The sequence below is a fragment of the Lepidochelys kempii genome, chromosome 2 (assembly GCF_965140265.1).
Source record: "Lepidochelys kempii isolate rLepKem1 chromosome 2, rLepKem1.hap2, whole genome shotgun sequence".
In the NCBI taxonomy this organism is placed as follows: Eukaryota; Metazoa; Chordata; order Testudines; family Cheloniidae; genus Lepidochelys; species Lepidochelys kempii.
This window is the reverse complement of record NC_133257.1, coordinates 249039950-249055482: the sequence shown is the minus strand read 5'-3', so window position 1 is coordinate 249055482 and position 15533 is coordinate 249039950. Positions and strand designations below refer to the sequence as shown.

Genomic DNA, 15533 nt, shown 5'->3' with positions numbered 1-15533 from the left:
ACATTTCCATTTTGATTGATGCAGTTGGCATAGTTGACATTTATTAAACTGGGTTTTGTGCTGAACTTTATCATGTGGATTATGCTCAGTGATTATCACAGTTACTGTAGCTCACATAGCATTGCATGTATCAATAAGAACCAGAAATAGGGTCTTATTAATTTTAAGTCAGATGACATCCTAATATCTTAACATTAACTAAAAGTCCAGATAGTAGCAGAAAATGTGCATGACTCTCCAGGTGTTTAAGCATATCTCTGGTAGCACTTTGCAAGTATGAAATCCACTGCAGAGCTGTAGGAAGGTCCTGCCAAAGGTTAATATGTTAATGAAATAACTAATATTTGTGAAATACTAGGCCAGGTCAAATGGTCAGTCTTTCAAAGTTTTCAGACTGAATAAATGAGTTTGAAATTCTTAATAAAAAATAAAACTGAGATCTAAAATTCATAGTATTCAATTTTTGTTTGTTTACACCAACTTATGTTCCCTTTAATTTTTTTCCCTTTAAATGTTCCCTTTAAATTTGTGAGTAGAACAAATGGTGACTCAAGCTTAAGTTTATTTCAAACCTGTGAATGCAGTCTATCCAACTCCCATTCCTTCCTCTCCTCCCTCAGTCTAACCTGTCATTCACTGCTTCCTTTTCCTTCCTCATTCCATTCTCAACATTCATTATTACTTCCTCTCCACTACTCTCACTCTCCTGCACTCTCCCTTTCACTTTCCCTCCTCTCTTCTCACTTCCTCCCCCAGTGCCACACGATCTGTCCTTCCAGTGTGTGCTGTGTGTGTGTAGATGGACAAAAGTCAGAAGGGAAAAAAGAAGGAAGGGAGGGAGAGCTCTGGGGGATCTTTTCTCCCCCCCCATCCTAGATTAGTAGAAGCGTTCAAAGGAAGGGAGATCCCTTGACCTTCTTTATCTCCCACCCAGTGCTAGGGCCCTTGCCTCTCTTCTTCTTTCTTGCCCAGCTGATGCCATCAGAAGCAGCAGAGGGAAGGGGGGAAATGAAAAGCCCAAGTAGGAAAGAGAGAATGAAAGACATAGAAGAGGGTGGTGGGAGAGAAAGGAGAGCTGTAGGACAGGACAGTGGAAGGATCTTGACAAATTTATTTACCAGTGAGTACATTTCTCCTGCTGATTACATCCCTCTTCTCCCATTCTACTGGAAGAATCAGAATTCAATAAAAGTAGCAAGTAGTATCCCCAGCAAGGAGGCAAGCATATTTAAGAGGTGTCTTGGAGTACCTTGCACTAGAAATCTGTCTCTGTGGAGGCCTTGAGCTGTACTAGATAATAGTTGATGAATGTGTGAGGTTAAGACCATCTGGTGACCTGCAGACTGTGAGGGTTATGGCCTCTGTCCTGTAGTAGGAAATCTTCTGGTGCAGTGTCCTGTTACCAATACTGGTGTTAAGTCATATTCATACTGGTCAATATTCAACATATTCAACTAGCCAGTTGCTTAAGGTGGTCTTAGAGACCACAACTATCTTTGAACCATAGAAGTAAAAAGTCTCAGTTGTGAGGGAAATAGCCTAAATGAGAGCTGGCTTGGTATAAACTAACTTTATCTTACATGGAATTTATTTTAACAAGATCTAAAACAACTCCCTTCAAGCTTAAAAGTTGCTATCAATAAGACATAGGCACAGACACTTAAAAAGTATTTAGGTGTTGATCCACTTCGCATTGCCAAGTGTAACCCCTAGAAGCCCTGATACCCAGAGGAATTTTCAGCCCCCAAGCTAGGTGCCCAGACTCCCCATATGAGACATGGGGAGAGACAGGTGCCTCAGGAAGGTATTTTCAGAAGCTGGTCCTCTGAGTGGAGAGCTGCCTAAGCTAGCCAGGAGTCAATGCTGAGGAGATGAAGGGCTTAAGGTGCTCAAGCAGTTTGACCTGGTGAACTTGACTGATGGCCAGCCATCACCCTTGGCTTGGGATCCTCAGGTGTGAACCTTTGCCTGGAATTAGGCACCTAAGCCAGGTCAGCTGCTTAGGTAGCCCACACCCTAGCAGCTGAAACCATCTCTCTCTCTCTGTAACCCCAGAACTAAACTAAACTAAACCACAGCCATTTTGGGTGCATTTAGCCACCATTGATTAAAAGCAGAACACCAGATAGCTAGGAATAATTGTCAGGGTTCTCATAGGCCAGGCCAAATTGCTGTGGTTGCAGCTTTGCTAATCAGAATGAGAGGAGGGGGAAAGAGTTAACAGACCATAAGAATAGAAGAGAGTAAGTGGATAGCGATGTTGGATTTGGGGATCCTTACATATAAATTTATTATGACTAGAAATACTTGGAATGTTTTGTTGAGAAGAGATAATGAGTAATTTGTTGAAGCTAGGAGAATTGGTGACCCAGTAGGGGTTAATATGGTAACTCCCTGGGGGTTACTATGAGTTATATGTTTTGTGAGAGCTGGTTATAAAAGATGAAGTAAGAGTAAACACCTTAGAGCAGTCCAAGGGAGCTTTTCTTTGGGCAAGGAGCTGACACCTAAACTCCCCATCAGGGGGAGAGGAGGGCCCTTGGAAGCTTGGCTGGTGATCACTGTTCAAAGGGGAACGGGCCATCTCTGCAGCACTGATTGGACTAGGAGGTCAAAGAAATAAGGTGTCTAAAGCACATCCACCTTATTTGATGTGAACCTACAAAGAATCTTGGGTAACAGAGGAATAATGAAGATGGAAAACAGATATCTAAACTCCTTCCCTCAATCCAGGAAATGCTCAGAGTCAAGGAAGTGCAGGCAAAGTGTGAGGGCCTGAGTGTCCCTGAAGGTGAACCAGGCCATTCTACAAACATGAGATGAAGGGGAACAATTACTAGTGAAAACTTCTCTCTCCCCTCGGGTTATGGGGTACCAAATAAAGCAATCCTTCTCATGTTTACTTCTTGAGACAAATGACCATAAAGGGGCTCAAGAACATAGGCATCACCATGAATTCTAAGTTGCCCCTGTTGGTTGATGTATGCCATTGCAATTACTGTAGGTTGTTGTGGTGGACCATCATAGGTCACAAGGCTTGTCTGATAGTCGTGACTGTCAGTAAAACAAAGACTGTCCCATGCTCTGCAGAGCTCCCAAAGACCTTGATTGGGATATTGTCTAAAACATGTTTACCATATATTCATATATGGTATATTACCAAGCAAAAGTGAGACTCTGAGCAAACACTTGTCTGGGATCTAATAGACTTCTTACCATTAAGCTATCCCCACATCCTCTAAACAGTGGATGGACTTATCTCTTTCCAGGTGGATCTCTACAATTTTTTCTCAGGCTACCAGAATTACTGTAGATAACATGTTCAACATTGAAAGAAAATGTAAGATATAATATATATGCCTTTTAGACAGTGTTTCCTTTTACCAATAAGCCCATCACTGGACCTAAGTATGAGCTCACTTACTTCATTTCCAAAGACACGCCTTTTTAAAACAAATATCTCTGCTTTATTATTGAGATGACAGCTTCCATTGATAGAGAGAGCAGAGAATGAAGATGAAAAATATTTCTAAAAATGTTTGTATGTCTTATTTTTAGAAAAGGATTATTTAGCTATCTACAATATTAAAACTAATCATTGACATCTTCATTTAAGAACAGTCCTAAATGAAACTAGAGAACTATTTTCTAATGTGCTGGCTTTGTTTGTGGCTTCTAGTTACCAAGAGTTACATGAACATATTTAAAACACCATATAAAACTTCAAGTACTTGTTTAAAGTTTACTATAGTGCTGCAAACTTCTACATGATATAAGAAAAATTACATTTAAAATTATATGACTGCAAAACTGTAAACCTCAACAATAGCTCAGTCTCATCTATTTTTATTGTTAGAAAATGTTGCATATCTCCCATTTATCTGAGTGTTTTTATTATTGCTTAATCTACAAAAGACTAATTTTAACAGTTAATCAAGAAACACTGACCTAGGAGAAAATAATTTCTTCAACTTGTGATATTACCACAGTCTTCCCAGCTTGGATCAATAAAAGATAGTTAACCAGTTATAGAAAAAAGAACTGGCACAATAAACTGTAAGGTTATCACTTATCATCACTGTAAAATAGAATGCTAGTGGTTGCTAGGCATTTAGTTTAGGTCTTCAACCCATCATAGACTACAGCTGACAGCTTTGATATCCATGATTGATTGATCTACTTGATCGATGTAATTGAATGTGACAGAGTGCTGCATTTTACAATGTCTTAAGTTTTTAAATGGAGCACTGAATTATATACCTTACATTTAGGAACAGTATTTCAACCAACTTAATAACCAGTGTTCACAATAGCATTTGAAAATACAGCCCAACTCTACTGCTCTATTATCTGCAACTCAGTGGTAAAATCCTTTGGAAACCATTTATCTATTATTCCCTTCTTCTCTGGAAGACAATTTTCTGCAGAGTAAATGCTAGCTAAGCGCTGAGACTTTGGTAAAAGAAACCTTTTTACTTGTGACAGCCACAAGCAAGTCTCCAGTTGAACTTCGGTGCACCCCCCACTTTCTCTCTCCCTGAGCAACACCACAGCAAAACCTGACATCACATTAGCAATATAATAGAGAAATAATATACATGGCACCAATTCATACAACTGCATTCTCTGCAGAGATTAGGCCAGCTGGATGGGATAGTGCGAATGGTCAGATATCTCTGTCACCTACAGATCACCAAGGATTGCTAATCACCATTTATTTCTACATCTGCATGTCTGACATGGACTGGCATCATCACAGCACAACCATAGGGGAGTATAGATGGATTAGGGCTGAAACAAAGTGATTTTTTTCCATCAGTCTTTACCACAGTGGATGTTGGGTAGATATCGCACCCAGACCTGCTCTTTTCTGGTAATAAAGAGGAGCTACTATCAGAGATCGAGGTGTCAGAAGAAGAGGTACTGGACCAAAAACGATAACTTAAAAAGCAATAAACTATCAGATGCAGATAGTACATCCAAGAATTATGAAGGAGCTGAGGTGTAAAGTGGAGAGCACCTAATCAAAATTGGCAATCTCATTAAATATTGTTTCCAGAGGATTGGAGGAGAGCAAGTGATGTACCTATTCTTGAGAGAGGACCTAGGGGTGATCCAAGTAATTGTAGACCAGTGACTCTTATATCTGTACCCAGCAAATTGTAGAAACAGTAACAAAACACCTGGAAGATCATGATATGATAGGGCCTTACCAGCACAATTTCTGCAAAGGAACATTGTGTCTCATCTCAGAAACCTCAATGAAGTAGTGGATAAGGAGAACCATTTGACAATTTTTTCTTAAGACTTTCAAAATGTCTTTGACAAGGTCCCTCATAAGAGACTACTACAGAAGTTTAATAGTCATGGTGGGAGAAGCAAAGGAGTGTCATGAATCAGAAAACAAAGAGTAGGATTACATGGTCAATGTTCATCATGGCAAAAGTTTAACAGTGAGGTGCCTCAACATTCTGTACCAGTGTTATTTAATATTAATAATCTGAAAAGGGGAACGAGTAGTGAAATAGTGAAATTTGCCAATCGCACAATTATTTAGGTTAGTCAAGACCAAAAACGTCTGTGAGGAACTTCAGAGAAACTTATGTAAGTTAACATTAACACAACATGATGACAAATTATTTTTAATGCTGATAAAAACAAAGTGATGCACACTGGAAAGAAAAGTTTAAACTACCCCTACACCTTACAGGTTCCTAAATTAACTGTCAGTTCAAGAAAGGAACCAGGCAGCATCATAGGCTGCTCAATGAAAACCTCTTTTCAATGTTCAGGTGCAGTCAAAAAAGCAAATAAGATGGCAGGATGCATAAAGAATGAGAGAATAATATGGAAAATACTATAATACCGTTACATAAATCAATGGCGTGTCCTCATCTGGAATACTTTGTGCAGTACTGGTCACCCTTCTCAAAAGAGCTATTGCAGAACTAGATGAGATTCAGAGAAGGGTGACAGAAATGATCAAAGGCTTGGGAAAAATCTTATATTATGAAAGATTGGGATTGTCTGTCTTAGAAAGGAGGCAACTGTACAACAGTGAATGGCAGCTTCCATTTTCCTAATTTCATAATATAAGAACTTGGTGACATTCAGTGAAATTAACTGGGAAATTCAAAAGTGATAAAAGGAAATACTTTTTCACACAACACATAATTAGACCACAGAACTCACTTCCACAGTAAGTTGTTCAAGCCAAGAACTTAGCAAGATTAATAAAAGGGACTGGAGATTTATATGGATGACACTATCATCCTGGGTTATCATAATTAATGATAAAATGTTGTAAGGAATATTAAATCTCATGATTCAGGGCTTAAGCCGTTCTCTAACCATTAGAGATCAAGATAAAACAATGTGTGGGCATGTTATCCTATATTTGCCTACTTTGAGGTTCTTACACCTTCCTCTGAAGCAGCTGGTACTGACCATTATCAGACAGGATACTGGACTAGATGGACCTTGGGTCTATTGCAATATGTCAGCACCAGTGTTCCTAACTATTGGTATTTAAACCTAGCCTAACTGTCCCATGCTAACCTGGTGAGAAATATTGTTATGTTATTGCTGTGATGTCATTCTCAGAGATACTGCTTTTGGAGTTGTACTTCCAGGCAGTAATGTAGCTAGACATTTGTAGACACATTTGTTGATGTGTTGTTGCCTCTCTTCAGTATACTCACAACCTCCCATAGATGACATGTCATCACAAACCATATGGTCTGTAGCACACAATGAGTCAGGGACATCCAACATTGTGTAGAGGGGTGGGGAAGAGGTGGACGCCTTCAAAACAGGATTTAAGGGGGGCTTACGTATTGCATGCACCTGCTATGTGCCCTGTGAACAGTGTATGGCATTTCATTCATAGAGAGGAAATTATACCTCTAAAGTAGGAGTGGCATTAATACATTCATCAAGATGAGAACAGATTCTGGCAGGTTTGCAAAAAAGCCAGGAGAATATTTTTGGTATGTGGTTAAAAAGACATCTTCATCTTGTCCAATCCTTTTTTAAAACCTCTTCTCAGCAGTGTGCGTCTCCACTCACAGCATCTTTCCAGAAAGTGAAGACTAACTGAAACATAAAATGTGTTTGAATTTTGACAACTTCTCTCCTTCAGCAAATAGTTTTGCGAGTCAGCATGAATTGAGGGGACTGAAAATGCAGGATCTAGAACCTACAAATTCCTGCTTGCTAATCCCAGTTCTGCACTAACAAACTGCGTGGCTTTGGGCATATCATGTAACCTCTCTCCTTCAATTTTCCAAGTAAAACTGGATACTTCTTACCTCTCTCCATCCCTCCTGGGAGTGCTGTGTTGATTACAGTAGCCAATGTATATACATCACACAACTCTGAAAATGGAAAGCATAGTATTTTCAGGTCTGCAAGATGCTATAGTTAGTCTCCTTGCAAGGGCCTGCAGGAAAGGGAACCGCAACACACTGACTTCCATATGAATTGTTTATTGAATAAATACATGCATCATAATGTAGAATTACATGAGCAAAAAAGGCAATCTGTACAAAATAGATCACACTTTGTTCTCATTTCAATTCTCATCAATTGCCCCATCTCTGCTAAAGAAGGATTCCAAACAAAAGATTCATCTCTTTTAATCCAAGTGGCACACTGTGATTTGTGTTTGGATTATGCCAGCTCTGAATTTAAGAGTGCTGGTCTTCTTCCCAATGAAGCACAGCATTTCTAAAAAACGTTTCCATACCATAGAACATAAATGTTGGTAAATACAGCTAACAAAGCTCATTTTTGTTTTAAAACATATTTTAAACACCTTTATATGTTCATATGCTAAGGCACGGGATAAACAAACAAACCACATGGAAAGCTAATGAGCTGACATTCAAACCTTGACTTACTAACGAGACAGGTTTTTTTGGACCAAAAGGAAAAATAAACATCCTCACTTTTTTCTTTTCCCAAACAAAAGAACAAGCCAGGACTAACAGTTACTATGACACACAGATTTTTTTACGCACTACCTAGGGCAGAAAAAGACTCTCTTACTTGGACCAAATTGTTCGGATCCATTTTTTACGCAACACCAGATTTTCGTAAAGCACCCAGCAGTGAGTACTGAGAACAAACAGGAGCTGTTGGGTGCTCAATTATTTTGAAAATGTGGCCTCTTCATTTTAGGTATCTAAGTGGAGCTGGGCTATCTTGAAAATCTAGGCCCGACGGTGAGTGCTGAGCTATTTTGCAAATTGGTACTATAAATTCTACATTTACTTTCTCCTCCATTTTGTGTTACTACCACTTGTCTTGACCACAAACACCGCATTTTCCCCCTACGGACTAAAGAAGGAAAAACATGCAGTTATTTGTGATCCAGCACAAAGTCTAACTTCTTCCTCAAGTTAGCATTTAGAGCTGAACCATAGTGGGGCTGAAAATTTAGCCTTTAGATAGGGATTGAACTCCTTGATGTCACTGGTCATGGTGTTAACCACAGCTGTCAACTACATTTACACCAAAAATCCTTCCTCCTAGAAGCTGAACTGAGGCAAAAGGCAATGCCACTGAGCTACACCTCCCTTACTTACATCAGCTCGTACTTTCTGCACCTTCATTTGCATCTACATCAATTCTCTCTCTGTTCCTCCTCCCTACAGTGTAAAGGGATAAATGATTATTCCACAAGAAAAGTTATATTTCGTAATATATTCCATTGTGTGTGTAGATAATGAATGTGTGTACATATTTATACATACCCATTAATATAGAGTGGAACCTTTAGTGAACTTGAACAAGAGGCAGACTTGTTATATGAAGTGGGAAATTCTCCAGTTTTCTTATGGTTATAGGGTACAGCTCAGTCCTGTAGTCTAAATGCTTTCAAAACTCCCAGTGAGAGTTTTGTCTGCTGACGTTGTTTTGTGAAATAAAATGACCTCACTATAAAAGAGTTCCACTGTATATATAAGTATGTGTGTAATAGATAAATTGTGTGAAAACACAGACTGATATCAAACTAAAATGGGCTGATGCTTAATTTTGATGGAAACTACAGGCTATGTCTACGATAGGCACTTTGGTATATTTAGTAACGTAGGTATATTCTACATCTAGAATTAAGGTTCTGTCAGTAATTATATTATAAAGCTATTTTTTCAGGAGTTTATTCTGCCTTAAAAATTCTTTCTTGGCTAAGACTCAATTCCAGACTTAACTAAATACTACACTTCTATTGTCTAATTGCATATTTACCCAAGATCATGAGGCTAATGGCTCTGAAAGAGCTGCACTGGTCTCTTGCGTTCATAATGCACATTTTATAACAGTCTGAGAAAGCTTTCAAAAAGGAAAACAAATTGGATACAAAAACAGTGATTCATAGCAGGAAGGTTGTAGTGGCTTGTCCTCAACTCTCAATTGTCTACTTTCTTGCTGGTGTGTGTTATCTACATTGTTGTGGGTCCTGGTAGAAGAATACAGCAATGTTTCAAAAGAACCTACCTGGCACATGGTAGCAGTGGGGGTGCATTTTGCCTCATGTACTAGGTACATTAGGCAGCAATGAAGCAATTACGGAAAGAGTGTCAATTCTGGATTTCATGGGTTTTTTTTCCAGTTTGTGCTCCACTTTAATATTATACATATTCTGTATAATAAAAAGACTACTGTGTCTATTTGATGAGCCTGAATTATAAGATGCTTCATATACCTTATTTGTCAGTGTAATGACAATGCAATTGTTAGGACAGTCCACGAGTGGTTATTTATGAGACCTGGTTTCTAATATGGAAGTTGACTGTCCTCACCATTCTTTCAGAAGATCATAGGTACAGTGCTATAAATTATGGGGAATAAATTACACCAATAAGAAATAATAAGTCAATCTTCATAATAAAATATTGTAATGTTTATATGTCTTCATTGCTGCATCAAATGAAACCCCAGATTTATATGCGTAGATTCATGGACCATGACAATCCTTTCTTCATACGTTTCTAGAACTCTCAACTCTAAAACACATTTATTATATTCTCTAGAATGACTTTCCAATAATACATTTCTATATAAATATTAAAATATTAATGTTGTGTATGTTTTCTTTTACTAGCCTTACAGGGCCAGAATCACACTGTTAAATCTTAATAATGTCTTTCAATTAAAAAAAAAATCCACAAAATTAATCATTTTAAGACCATTTTGCTGCAAGGGCAAAACTAGATTTGTCCAAAGAATTTAACATGCATTTAGAAGAAAATATCTATATCCTTGATCTGTTTTCTTCTGACTTCAAACCAGGATGGAAAAATTATATAAAAAAAATAGTATATATTTACATGGTACAGTGTACCTCGTGATATATAAAACAAGGCAGGAAAACAGCAGAACAGCATCTTTTCACTTTCTAATAGGTACAACTGCCATAAAGTTCAATTTAAACACAAGAGGTTACTCTACCATACCATTGCACATTACAGTAACATCATGAAAAGTAGTTCAGCAAATTAAAATACAAAGTTTAAGAATAAGATTGGCTAAATCTACATATCATGTCCAAGTATTATAAAACTATTGGGGTGTGTCTAATAAGTAAATAAATGAAGCTATAAAAATAATATTGATACATCTGTGAGAACAATGCTTTTAAAATATATAAAGGCTAGCAGAAGTATGCTAGGGGGAACTCCTGGTGTCTAATGGTGCCTAGGTTACAACATGTGGCTTTGTACCATCTTCTGTTAAGTCATACCTAAAAAGGGACAGAGCAAAGAGGAATTATTATTTAAAGTAGAGTTATGTTATTGAAAACCCACCAAAACGTTACCATACTCACCACTGGGTCCAGCCTTTGGTGAGTTCTTCAGATGCCAGAGGTATCAATAACTGTGAGAGGGATGTTAAATAGACAATCAATGCACTGGGTGCATATTTAAGTCTAAACTTCTCTTTAAATGGTCAGAATTTGACACTGGGCTACACTGAAAGCAATATTGCCAGCAGAGGGCATTTTACACACATGCTGGCATATGTATTTGATACCGGTTGATTTCTAGAGGAGGTTTAAGTTGTTGATTTTGATCTATAAGTAGTTTGGGTCCAGGCCACTTGAAAGATCAACATTCGCTCCTGTGATATCATGGCAGCTCTGAGTGGCTGATATGCTCATGCTAAAAGCCCCCTAGTTTAAATGGGAGGAAGCTGGCAGCAGACAATTCATTGTGAAAGGTATGAAAGGTCCTCAGGTCTGGAATCCCTTACTCAGTCCATCAGAGCCCAGATCTGGTGACTTCCAGGACTGCAAGTCTTGCCTGTTTTTCCCCAAAACCTTTCCTGGGCATTGTGGAGATTAAATAGGTCTTGCAGGATGGTGAACTGGGTTGACAGATTAACTTGTTCAGGGGCATAGAAGGTCTTTGACAGAGGTTCTCTTCATGTCTTTGTACATTTTGTTATTTTAATTACTGTGTGTGAATTTCTTGTGTGTACTTTGAAAAGTTCAGTTCCACACCAAGTAAACATGCCCTTACAATGGCCCTACAATTACTTGCAGGAATAATAATTTAAAGTAAATCAAGTGGCTCAGATCCCATTTTCAGGATCTGCAATTCTGGGAGACCATTTTCTGGAATTTCATCCATGTTCTATTACCCCTTATCTGTCTGTACCATCACTAAGTTAGGCATTTAGAACACTTGTGTACATTTCTGCAGGAGCGTATTATCCTCCCACTTTCTGCCATCTCCTGGTCTGCCATTCTTCCCACCTCTTGTCATTTGTTCCTGTCCTCACTGAGGCTTGAGGTATAGAATGCCACTGATTTTGAAAAACAATAGATCTGAACCAGGCACTCACTCAATCAGGCTTAGGCCCAAGGGTTTTAGTCTTTATAGCTGTGACTTGCTACATGACATTTTTCAGCATGTTTTCAACTTACCTTGCCAAGCAGCCCTTTGTCTTTGGACAAGAAACCACCACTGTTCTTCACTGCTACATCTAGTGTCCTCTTCTGCACGTCAGGTAGAGAAACACTGAAATCAAAGCTAACATGGAAAAAATACCGTTTTAGTGAGGATTTCATGCCTGAAACATGTAATATGCTTTGAACTGTGCTAGTTTTGTTGCTGCTGCTAAACACCACAATTCTCATTGACCCATTTCTAGAGCATTTCTTTTACACCACAAAATAAAAGCATACAACAAATAAGGTATGGACTATAGAGGGAGAAAAAGAAGGAAGAGAGGAGGATAATCCCACTGTCCTGTCCAACATTTCCCTTCAATAAAGTGTTCAAGGCTTAAATCAAATGTTCAGAGCTATAGGGTTTGATCCTGTTCCTAGCACCTAGTGCTAATCAATGGGCTGATGATTGGTTATCTGGGGGAAATAGGAGGAGGAATCCTACTCTCCAGGCTGTAGTGCTGCTTCTCATTTTATAATCAAGATTCAAGGCTGCATCAGACTCCATGGCTCAATGTCCCCATTCTCCAGGGGGAAACAGCTGGTGGGTCTGTACAGCAGCAGAGCCACTGGCCCTCATGCCCTTCTGTCAGAGTCCCTTCCCAATTCTTCCCCACAACAACACACAAGGAACCAAGCAGACTCTGAAATCCTCCCCACTCACAGAGTGGAATGCATTTTGTTCCTTTACATCTGGGACCTCTGCACTTCTGGAGAGTGAGGGAAGCCTCTCTACCATAGTGACTCCAGCTGAGCATTCACATCTATTGTCACCTGACCCATTGCTCTGTAAAGCACTTTGTTTTGTCAAACAAAGAAACTCAAATCTGTCACCTGGATGGGGGAGGATGGAGATGTAGTCTTCGGGAAGCCTCCGTGGATTTTAACAACCGTCTTGTTTTTCTTGTCTATTTTTAAAGATCTAAAAACCAGGGCTCTGGTAGCAAAATGGACTGATGCTACTCCAACATTTGACTGACTGAAGATAGTCCCCTCCTTCCATTATACAAAAGACCAAATGTGCTGGTCTACTGACCTGGCTACAGGTAAACGCCAAGCACCCTAGCATTCCCTGCTACAGTCCCAAATCTTTGTAAGGACTGAGCAAGGGTTACTGTCAGAAGCTCATCTGTGTGGAGGGTGCACTTGGGACTGAGACACTTTGGCCATTCTACAAAGGGAAGATCTTGTTTCCAGACTGGCTTTGTAAGGGAGAAGTCTTGCAAGGCAGGCTAGGAAATAATCCTCACAGGAAACATGCCACTTTGAAAGGCCCTCTTCTGCCTCAGTATTGGCATGCTGGCAAATAGGCCTAGTTCCAGGCAGAATGATCACATAGAGGCAGGAAAAAGAGCCACTATTTAAAATCCTCAGCCTATGACTGCCCCATGTTGCTCAGGAGACTGGGAGTAACCTCAGCTTTCTTTTGTGTTTTTAGGCTTTGATTTATTATTTTTGTGCCTTGATTTTCTGTTTACAGGTTTAATGTATACATATGTTCCATCATTTATAATGTTGCTCTTTCTGTGGTGCCAAACGCCACCTGTGGATTACTATTTTTTGCCAGTAAACCTTGGTTTCTACAATACCAGAGGTCAAGCTAGTGCAGTGCACATACCCAATATCACACCTTGAATATGAAACGCGTTCTAGAAAACCAAATTCTGATCTTATTCCATAGCTTATTTTCAAAGCTCTGAAATACTGATTTAAACAGCAGAATTCTCTCTGATGTAGCCTAAATCTCTTATCTACATTGCAGTTCCGTGCTATGTATTCTTCACGTACAATGTCCATCAATGTCAGTGTGGACTGAAGAGGAAAATTTTGCCCCAAGTCCTCCCTACTCCCTGAAGCAGAAGCAAATCCATGTATTTTTTTAATTCATGAAACCAATCAACATGGAAAGCAGACTATTTATAATGCAATATATGGAAACAGAGACAACTCTGGCTTTTTAAACCTATCTTATGTTCACAAGAGATATATGTAAGTTTTAAACTTTTAATCATTTTAACACAAAAACCAATAAAAGTTAACTTGGTTATTTGTTGGTTCTCAAGAGTTAGAACACAGAGTGAAACTGTTGGTTACAATGAAGCTGTATACGAAATTTAATGTTTGAAAGCCTTACAAATTCATATAAAAATCTAATTTCACTCATACCAACATCATATTTACAAAGGGCATGGATGTTGCCCTGATACCTTTGTAAATTGGTCTTGATCTGAATCAGCCTCAAAATACAAACAATGCTTTTAGGTCCTACCTACATTAGGCAAATTTTTTCAGAAGTTTCCCACTGCTACTAACACCTGTTTGTCTCTAAAGGTATTACGAATGGTGAGAGCCATAATGTAGACACCTCACTAGCTGCTAACACGACTTGAATAAATGTGTTAATTAGAACTTCTCTGAGCAAGATTAGATGACATAGAGCTTAAAATGCCAGTCAGCTACCCATCTAGGGCTCTCAATGTTCCTAATATCAGTGGAGTCAAATCAGTTAGCAGCAGTGAGACATGTCTGAAAACTTTCAGCTCTGAAGAAATGTCTTTAGGCTGTGTTTGCACTAGCAAAAGTGGGACTTCTAATTCATCACCAGTGCTAACAACAGTGGAAGTTCTATAACAGATCAAGCTCAAGGATTAAATTATATGGCGATAAAGACAAGTGCCCTGTCTACACTACTGTTTCCACCAATTCCCATTGGTAGAAGAGACTGGTGCCAAATTTTTGTCAGACTAGACAAGGCCTTAATGAACTCAGTGGGAACAGAGAGTAAAACACAAAAACCTGACTAAGAATCTAAGGATGACTCTTTGTTTGAAAATTTCCAGCCTACCTCTAGTTCATGCAATAGAAGTTTAACAGCTTTGCCTATTACATAATGTAAAACTAGTAAACTGAAAATGCAACATACGTTTGATCGAACACTGGGTTTAATGTCTTCTTTGATACATGTGTTTTTCTTCTTCCTGATCTTCTCTTGTCAGGTAATAAATACATTCGGACATACGGGTCAGATCCCTCCTCTGAAAAGGCGATTAAATTTCTGTGATTAAAGAACCCAAAGAGAATCCCCACCCAAAGAGAAAAACAGGTTAGAAAATAGTTAGAGCTTGTTAAATACAACAAGGAGAAATGTGCTTGCTTCCTATTTGGCTGCACTTTTTTAGTCGACTTACACTTTCATCCTTTGTTAAATTAAGAACTGCTGATGATTGTTTGGCCAAACAGTGACTAAGTGGGGACATGAAGTGAACTACAAGTATTTGAGTCATGTAGACATTGCAGAGGGAGAAGAATTGCTTAGGGAGAACTAAAGGTGATAGACACCTGGGAAGGATGTGATGAATTGAACAGAACAATACCTGGAAAAAATTCCTAACAATTGAATACTTAACACTGTGGGAAAGTCTTCTAAAATAAGTGGAGAAAGCCCAAGTGCCTGCAAGATTTCAAACTAGGTTGGACAAAAAACTAACAAAACATACTCTAGGGAAAAATCCTGCCTTGCAAGCAAGATTGACTACATGGCTTAACAGTAAGGCTAAGATTTTGTCATGCATATTTT

At 38.8% G+C, this 15533-nt stretch overlaps 1 protein-coding gene across 4 annotated transcripts in view; it reads right to left on the bottom strand.

Moving 5' to 3' along the window:
* Positions 1–7471: 7471 nt before the first annotated feature.
* The window catches only part of ESYT2 (extended synaptotagmin 2), a 130286-nt gene continuing 122224 nt past the window's right edge, over positions 7472–15533 (bottom strand). For all 4 annotated transcript variants that reach the window (XM_073334532.1, XM_073334533.1, XM_073334534.1 and 1 more), the window contains 4 exons: positions 14880–15011; positions 11933–12038; positions 10832–10881; positions 7472–10747 (listed from right to left, as the gene is read on the bottom strand). In XM_073334532.1, the coding sequence (XP_073190633.1) occupies positions 10702–10747; positions 10832–10881; positions 11933–12038; positions 14880–15011 (334 nt within the window). In that variant the 3' untranslated portion in view covers positions 7472–10701. The remainder of the gene's footprint in view (positions 10748–10831; positions 10882–11932; positions 12039–14879; positions 15012–15533) is intronic.